Source organism: Leuciscus leuciscus (genome assembly GCF_965113295.1).
Source record: "Leuciscus leuciscus genome assembly, chromosome: 18".
Taxonomy (NCBI): Eukaryota; Metazoa; Chordata; class Actinopteri; order Cypriniformes; family Leuciscidae; genus Leuciscus; species Leuciscus leuciscus.
This window is the reverse complement of record NC_138742.1, coordinates 39104944-39114699: the sequence shown is the minus strand read 5'-3', so window position 1 is coordinate 39114699 and position 9756 is coordinate 39104944. Positions and strand designations below refer to the sequence as shown.

Here is a 9756-nt window from a genome sequence, read left to right as displayed (position 1 = left end):
GTGTTGAAGCATCCATGGGACAGACCATAGGGCATGACCCAGTATTCATAGTGCCCTGAGGGTGTTACGAAGGATGATGTCTGCAGTAGATCCTTCCAACACCAAGAACGAGATCTCCTCGGAATGTAGGCAGTCGTTGCGGAGTGTCATGGTGGGGGAGAAGTGACAGATGCGACCACGACCCAGCGGCTTACCCAGGATGGTGTGAATCTCTAGGTTCTGGGGACAGCATTTTCTCTTGACATTGAGCCTTTGTAGGAGGTTGTGGGAGATGAAGTTACTCGCTGAGCCGGAATCGATGAGAGCTTGTGCTGGAACAGTTGAACGGGACATTACAAGGGTTACTGTGGTACGGGTCAGAGATGCAATTTTCTGAGAAAGTTGGATGGTACTCACCGCTGGGCGTGGAGGTCGAACGGGACAGTTGGAGATGATGTGTCCTTCTCCCCCACAGTACAGACATAGATGATTTAACCACCTCCTTTGATGCTCCGCCGGTGTAAGATGGTAACTATCTACATCTATCTGCATGTGTTCTGGTGTTGGAAGGCCGGTAGATGGTACTATAGGCGGAGGATGCAAAGCAGGTTGGAATAATGAACAAGCAGAAAGTCATTGGGATACTCAGATGGATTTCTGGATGAAGTTCTCTAATCCCATATTATCATCATGAACATTAGTTGACAAATCTCAGGATCTAAACCTTGACGATAGGCTGTGAGAAGAGCCATTTCATTCCATCCACTTGCCACGGCGAGTGTATGCAACTGCAAGGCATAAGAACTCACCGAGTTTTTATCTTGTTTAAGGTGTAAAAGTTGATCATGGACGGATGGAGTGGACGTGGTTTGACCGAAGACTTCTTTTGACCGAGACAATGACTTAGTAATGGGAACTTTGGCTTGTCATAGCGATTGAGCCCACTGAAGAGCATGACCAGAGAGGAGTGAGATCACAAAAGCAATGCGCGCTCGATTGGTGGTAGGTTGCACTGTAGAATAAACCCGCTGCAATCCTCCGCCTTGCCACAGTATGTAGCTGGTCGGGCCATGGGACTGGCAGAGGCAGCAGGTGAAGAAGTGGTGGGTGGTGGAGAAAGTGCATGACGAACGGCGTTCACCGGGAAGCAGACACACTCTGTCAGTTCAAAGCTAGACTAAAAATACATCTCTTTGACCTAGCATACACATAACACATTATAGACTTCTATAATTCAATGTTAGGCTGCATAGATTAGGTCAGCCGGAACCGGGAACTCTTCCCATAAATCCTAATGTACTCGTTACATCATTTAGTCTCTCTGTTTATCCCGAGGTTTACTGCAGTCCGCCGGATCCAGGCTGTATCCAGATCTGATGAAGGACCTGCGCCGGGACATGACTACAACGCAGTGCTGAAATGTCAACTAGGCTCTTCCCTGTGAAGGCCTCCCTCCTCTCCCTTTACCTCTGCACAGATAAAGTGTTGTAGGGATAATTCCGGTTCGCGTGTCTTCATGGAAGCGATGAAAATTCTGTTATACAAATTTTAAGGCCAGACAAGTAGTATGTTGAGGGTTGATTTGTAGGGAAGGACTACACGCCTGCGCACATATTCAAACGCGCATCCCTCGTAATACGCATGTGCACGCCATCTGCGTTCTCACAGGTTCGTGTTTTTGAAGTTTGCGTAGAAAGAATGTAAGAGTTTTCTGTTAAAACGGTGTCATGTTAGCGCCCCCTAAGTTAATAACTAATGATCAAGTCAAGTCAAGTCAACTTTATTTATATAGCGCTTTTCACAATACAGATTGTATCAAAGCAGCTTCACAGTATTAAATTAAAATAGTACATCAGTGTTTGTTTCTAGTGTAAAACGTCCATGTTTGGTAATGCTGATCAATAGTATTGTTGATTGATTAATTAAATTAAGTCAAAGAAAGAAGTGTGTTTTTGGTTGCCAGGGCAAGACAACCCTGCACAGATTCCCGAAGAACCCAGCATTAAGGGACCAATGGATGGAGTTTGTTTTTCCAGAGCATCAACGGAGTTCCCTGTTCCCTGAATTTCGACGATGATTGTTTTATAAACAAGGCCAGTTTGACGCCAGATATGCAGATCGTCTAAGGCTTAAGAATGGAGCAGTCCCAACGATAAAGGTTCACGGTCGTGCGTTGGAACCGCAGGCGGTGAGTAAAACTGCTTCAAATGTCTGTGTGTTGTTAGCTATCGGCGCGTAAGCACAGCACGTAAACAGTGAAGAACAGCGCTCGTGATTCTTTAGCTCCGCCCACACGGCACGCCTCCAGCCGCTCGTTTTTTTTCCTGGGAAGATTTGGAACAGCCTATCTTTCTTTTATAAATATAATAAAACTAAAGACTTTTTGGAGATATGAAGGATGCAAAACTACTCTATAGGTACTCAAGATTAACATGAGATTGACTGAAACTGAGTATTTCACCCCCCCTTTAAAGCAAAAACCACCACACCTGTGTTCAGTTCAGTTCCACCTGTGCTTTGCTTTCATGTGGAAATACTAAACAATACCAAAACAGCGAAGAAATGAAGCAAAAAACAAAACAAAAATGTATTAACCCCCTGAGGTCTACGGTATCGCCGGCGATACCAGCTCGCTTTTTTTTTTGTCAATGTAAAAGAAACTCATAAATACTCTGTTGACTTTGATTTTCCATAGGAGTTTCATACATCAATCGATTCTGTTAAATGTGTATTATTTTTGTGTATACTCACAATAAAAACAAAGTGTTGTGCTTTTTGCCAAATAAAGAAAAATAAACACGAAGCGAGTTCTGCCTTCTCTCTGCCAGTGAAGTCCATTCTGAAACGCGTCCGAAAATGAACAATAACTGAGCGAATACTCAGTCAAACAGGCATACAGACACACAGGCATGAAGCTTGAATTTTCTTCTTTTAAATGAAGTAATTTATATAAAAAACAAATATTCTAATCTTGTGAAATCTGTATTAAAAGAGAGCGATTCCAGTCGAGCTCATCTCATCTCATTACGTTATAATCGGCCCCGCCCACGGAGAGCGCGCGCTATTCAAACGCAAATGACTGAGACGATCCCATACAAACTGTGAACGCCCCCATATCAGCTCGAGAAAACACATCAAGTTTATTCAGATAAGTGTAGTTGTCTACACTGTCTCGCAGCGCTGTGAGGAATAATAATAATGGAAAACTTACCTCAGAAGTGCTGGTATTTCGAGGAGCAACGGATGGAATAATGTAGTAAGTTTTTTTTTTCATTCTCAAGTAAATCGCGTTTCTGTGTGAATGAATGAACGCAGAGATGCGCTGTTTACCACAACTCGCAAAAAGACGGTTTAAATTTGAATTGCGTTTCTGTGTGTGAATAAATGATCTGCTTTTAGCAAACTATTTAGCTATACTGAGTAAAATCGATTGAAATATGTTGAAATAAAATGTATTTGTATAAGCAACGTATTAAACTGCAAATTAACATTTATATTCCTTATAATAAAAACGAAAGACCTATGTTACAGACATATGAAAGACAACATTTCGTTGATTAGTTTTGGATAGATTACACATTTTTACTGTAAAATATCTGCCACCTCAAATAAGCTTTTGTTTGCCAATTTTTGCTAATATGTTAAATATAGTATGTTTTGTCAATGTAGGCTATATTCGAAGTTTGAAATATGTATGATAAAATGTATACTTTAGTTTTTACAAAGAAAGATTACACTTCAATTGTTGTTGTAATTGTAACCTTTTTAATAAAAAATATATATATTTACAAGGTAGATGTAAACAAATTTTAAAAGGTAAATATAAGCATTTTCTTTAAATAATTTTTATTGTGTTTTATTATTGACAAATTTGGGGAGAGGATACATATTCCAAAACTGAAAATACAGTATGAGAATTAACTGCACAATTAATAGACATGTTTTCCTTGGATATTATACAATTTGCAAGCAAAATTTGTAAAAAAAAAAAAAAAATTGACATGCTTCCAACTGTGAACCAATTTGGTAGAATATATATATATATATATATATATATATATACTGTATATATATTGCTCTTGCATTCTTTCTTGTGGCTATAGGTGACACACCTGAATGAATGGCTCATTAAGTATGCGGGCCCCATTGTCTCCTGAGGTGTGAACCACTACATATGCATGATGCTGTTGAATGGTTGACGCCCCTTGCGCATATTGCCTTTACAAACAAAAAGTGTTTTACAAGATTTAAATCAATGTATTGTGTTATATGAATGATAAGGGCAGGATGATTTTCACATCATTTTGAAGAAAAAATTCTAGGCAAAGACATCAATTAGTCAAAAGTCTTATTGACACGTATTTAGTATGTGTTTTGTGGCCTTATTTCAGAAACTTTAGTTTTTAGTTTTTTCAATAACCATGCATAAACATTATTCTCTCAAAAATACAAACATGTACATGCATGTTGCTCACATATTATGGTAGCCCTGTTTGTGCTAAATAGAGTGTAATTATACCTTTGCCATTAATATGTTTATAAGCAACTGAAAAAAGTACAAATGTCAGGGCATGTCAGAACATCTCAAGGACCCCAAAAACCCCTCAGACCCCAGAGGGTTAAGTTTTGAAAAATGTAAGAGAATTCTAATCTGGACTGAGGAAATTAATTGCATTTCAAAGCTAATGTTCAACAACAAAAAAAAAAAAAAAAATATATATATATATATATATATATATATATATATATATATATATATTTAAAATAATTATTCATTAATAAAAAATAAAAAAAGTTTGAATGTTACATCATCAGTGGGCAGTAGATGGGTGGGCCGTCTGATCCAGACACTGTATAAATTATATGACAATAAAGAGAGCAGAACAAACTCCTAATGGCCTATGAGACAGAGGATCATGAGACTCAATACTGCTTTCCTGACATCAACTCATCATGTATCAAGGACTTTGAATACTCTAGACATGAATACATTATTATGTATGTGATTTTTCCATTGCTGTCAGCATGGACTGTGTTTCTGAACCTTCTGGTGATCATCTCCATCTCTCACTTCAAGAGGCTTCACACTCCAACCAACCTGATTATTCTCTCTCTGGCTGTGGCCGACCTGCTTATTGGACTTATTGTGATGCCCGTAGATGCCATCACACTAATTGATGCTAATTGTTGGTACTTTGGAGAAACTATCTGTAGTCTGTATATTATGGCCACTGTATTGCTCACCACAGCAGCTCTCGGTAGTTTAGTTTTAATTGCTGTTGATCGTTATGTGGCTGTGTGTTACCCTTTACACTACTCACAGAAAATAACCACAACTAAAACTTTAATAAGCATCTGTCTGAGCTGGGCTTTTTCATTATCTTATGCTCTTTCAATTGTAATTGTGTTAAAATATTTAACCATTAATTCATCCACAGTCGACATGTGTTATGGAGATTGTACTATTAGTTTAGGACTTCCCTTGTTTATCGCTGATGCGTTAATTGCTTTTATTTTTCCATGTACCATATCCCTAACTCTCTATATGAGGATTTTCTATGTAGTACTGCAGCATGTGAAAGTTATAAACTCTCTGAGGGGTGGTAAATGTGTAACAGAAGGTTCAGTGAAGAGGAAATCTGAGAGTAAAGCTACTCTGACATTAGGAATCATTGTGGTAGTTTATATGCTTGGCTATGTTCCATACTATACCTGTTATATATTGGTAAACTCTGTCACAGCCAGAGTTATTGTAGCTTGGATGTGGAACATAACCACATTTCTGGATCCTCTGATCTATGCTATATTTTATCCCTGGTTTAGAAAGACAGTTAAACACATCTTAACTCTGAAGATATTTCAGCCAGCATCCTCTCTGATCAATATTTTTACAGAATAGAATAGAATAGAATAGAATAGAATAGAATAGAATAGAATAGAATGAGGCATTTATATAGCACTTTCACATGTACTACTGTACACCCAAAGCGCTTTACAATCATATCAGGGGATCTCTCCTCAACCACTTGGATGATGCGACGGCAGCCACAGTACAACGGCGCCAGCGCTCACCACACACCAGCTATAGTGGAGAGGAGAGAGAGTGATAGAGCCAATTCAATTACAGAGCATCAATTGTAATAAAACTGGTAAAGCTGTCACTCATAAAGGATATGATTATCTTTGTAGGATTTATATTTGTAATTTACACTACATGTATCTTTGTTTTATTTCAGAGAGTATGTTTTCTGCATTTGATGTTCAATTTGAACAATTAAAATAACTGAAATTAGTTCATAAATTGTATTAAATTAGCTCATTAAATAAACTAAATTGTAAATGTAGATATTTTGTGCTTTATGCTTAATCTCTTTCATCAGTCATGTTGCATCTGTGTTATCAAAAACATAATGACAAAAAAGGGACAGTCATACAGAACTAAACTCGGTAAAAAAAGTGATGTCCTCTAACTTTCAGAGAAATGGAACAATGAGTCCCTGAACAATATGAAAATAAGCAGTCATATCTGGTATAGCCAGGAGCTGCTGTAAGTCCCACAGATCATCCTCATGGACTAAAGCAGACTGGCCTTTTCTTACTGTGAGATGTTACCCCACTCTTCCACCAGGGCTCTCAAAGTTCTCAAACATGGTTCCTGGATTAGAAATCACTGTGTGTGTGTGTGTGTGTGTGTGTGTGTGTGTGTGTGTGTGTGTGTGTGTGTGTGTGTGTGTGTGTGTGTGTGTGTGTGTGTGTGTGTGTGTGTGTGTGTCCTGCTAAACCCAAACGTCCCCACAAAGGTAGGAATATCAGAAATGTCTGACCTTGAGGAAACGTTTTTTATGGTCCCAATGAAGAAAACATGTTATAAATTATTCTAAATTATGTTTTTTTTTAAATGTAAGTTTTCTGTGAGGGTTGTGTTTAGAGGTAAGGTTAGGTTCAGGGGATAAAGTTTGTACAATATATAAATCATTATGCCTATGTCCCCATAAAATATGGACACCCAACATGAGAGGTGTATATAAAGTATTCATTAATTTACACGCAACAACATTTTTGGTTACATTTTATTTTAAGGTGTCATTGTTACAGTGTAATTTTACATTTAAGTACTGATCAATATTAATTAACAACATGTACTTTAAAGTTAGATTAGCATTAAGGTTTGGTTTAGGGTTACTTACATTTTTCAGATATATAACGGTGGACAGGGCAGGGGTCATCACAGGCACTCTGACGGGTCTGTGCTATGGTGGACGGGGCAGGGGTCATCACAGGCACTCTGACGGGTCTGTGCTATGGTGGACAGAGCAGGGGTCATCACAGGCACTCTGAGGGGTCTGTGCTATGGTGGACGGGGCAGGGGTCATCACAGGCACTCTGACGGGTCCGTGCTATGGTGGACGGGGCAGGGGTCATCACAGGCACTCTGACGGGTCTGTGCTATGGTGGACGGGGCAGGGGTCATCACAGGCACTCTGACGGGTCCGTGCTATGGTGGACGGGGCAGGGGTCATCACAGGCACTCTGACGGGTCTGTGCTATGGTGGACGGGGCAGGGGTCATCACAGGCACTCTGAGGGATCTGTGCTATGGTGGACGGGGCAGGGGTCATCACAGGCACTCTGACGGGTCTGTGCTATGGTGGACGGGGCAGGGGTCATCACAGGCACTCTGAGGGGTCTGTGCTATGGTGGACAGGGCAGGGGTCATCACAGGCACTCTGAGGGGTCTGTGCTATGGTGGACAGGGCAGGGGTCATAGGCACTCTGACGGGTCTGTGCTATGGTGGACGGGGCAGGGGTCATCACAGGCACTCTGACGGGTCTGTGCTATGGTGGACAGGGCAGGGGTCATAGGCACTCTGACGGGTCTGTGCTATGGTGGACGGGGCAGGGGTCATCACAGGCACTCTGACGGGTCTGTGCTATGGTGGACAGGGCAGGGGTTATCACAGGCACTCTGAGGGGTCTGTGCTATGGTGGGCGGGGCAGGGGTCACAGGCACTCTGACGGGTATGTGCTATGGTGGACAGGGCAGGGGTCATCACAGGCACTCTGACGGGTCTGTGCTATGGTGGACGTGCTATGGTGGACAGGGCAGGGGTCATCACAGGCACTCTGACGGGTCCGTGCTATGGTAGACGGGGCAGGGGTCATCACAGGCCCTCTGACGGGTCCGTGCTATGGTGGACGGGGCAGGGGTCATCACAGGCACTCTGACGGGTCCGTGCTATGGTCGACGGGGCAGGGGTCATCACAGGCACTCTGACGGGTCTGTGCTATGGTGGACGGGGCAGGGGTCATCACAGGCACTCTGACGGGTCCGTGCTATGGTGGACGGGGGAGGTTCATCACAGGCACTCTGACGGGTCCGTGCTATGGTGGACAGGGCAGGGGTCATCACAGGCACTCTGACGGGTCTGTGCTATGGTGGACGTGCTATGGTGGACAGGGCAGGGGTCATCACAGGCACTCTGAGGGGTCTGTGCTATGGTGGACAGGGCAGGGGTCATCACAGGCACTCTGACGGGTCTGTGCTATGGTGGACAGGGCAGGGGTCATCAATGTGCTATGGTGGACGGGGCAGGGGTCATCACAGGCACTCTGACGGGTCTGTGCTATGGTGGACAGAGCAGGGGTCATCACAGGCACTCTGAGGGGTCTGTGTTATGGTGGACGGGGCAGGGGTCATCACAGGCACTCTGACGGGTCTGTGCTATGGTGGACGGGGCAGGGGTCATCACAGGCACTCTGACGGGTCTGTGCTATGGTGGACGGGGCAGGGGTCATCACAGGCACTCTGACGGGTCTGTGCTATGGTGGACGGGGCAGGGGTCATCACAGGCACTCTGAGGGGTCTGTGCTATGGTGGACGGGGCAGGGGTCATCACAGGCACTCTGACGGGTCTGTGCTATGGTGGACAGAGCAGGGGTCATCACAGGCACTCTGAGGGGTCTGTGCTATGGTGGACGGGGCAGGGGTCATCACAGGCACTCTGAGGGATCTGTGCTATGGTGGACGTGCTATGGTGGACAGGGCAGGGGTCATCACAGGCACTCTGACGGGTCTGTGCTATGGTGGACAGGGCAGGGGTCATCACAGGCACTCTGACGGGTCTGTGCTATGGTGGACAGGGCAGGGGTCATCACAGGCACTCTGACGGGTCTGTGCTATGGTGGACGGGGCAGGGGTCATCACAGGCACTCTGACGGGTCTGTGCTATGGTGGACGGGGCAGGGGTCATCACAGGCACTCTGACGGGTCTGTGCTATGGTGGACGGGGCAGGGGTCATCACAGGCACTCTGACGGGTCTGTGCTATGGTGGACGGGGCAGGGGTCATCACAGGCACTCTGACAGGTCTGTGCTATGGTGGACGGGGCAGGGGTCATCACAGGCACTCTGACGGGTCTGTGCTATGGTGGACGGGGCAGGGGTCATCACAGGCACTCTGACGGGTCTGTGCTATGGTGGACGGGGCAGGGGTCATCACAGGCACTCTGACGGGTCTGTGCTATGGTGGACGGGGCAGGGGTCATCACAGGCACTCTGAGGGATCTGTGCTATGGTGGACGGGGCAGGGGTCATCACAGGCACTCTGAGGGGTCCGTGCTATGGTGGACGGGGCAGGGGTCATCACAGGCACTCTGACGGGTCTGTGCTATGGTGGACGGGGCAGGGGTCATCACAGGCACTCTGACGGGTCTGTGCTATGGTGGACGGGGCAGGGGTCATCACAGGCACTCTGACGGGTCTGTGCTATGGTGGACGG

At 44.4% G+C, this 9756-nt stretch overlaps 1 protein-coding gene across 1 annotated transcript; it reads left to right on the top strand.

Moving 5' to 3' along the window:
- Nucleotides 1–4861: 4861 nt before the first annotated feature.
- LOC309480030 (trace amine-associated receptor 13c-like) lies at nt 4862–5878 on the top strand (the record flags this gene model as incomplete). Its single annotated transcript, XM_082144377.1, has 1 exon — nt 4862–5878. Exon 1 carries the CDS (start codon nt 4874–4876, stop codon nt 5876–5878), a length of 1005 nt encoding a protein of 334 aa, XP_082000503.1. The 5' UTR covers nt 4862–4873.
- Nucleotides 5879–9756: the final 3878 nt, after the last annotated feature.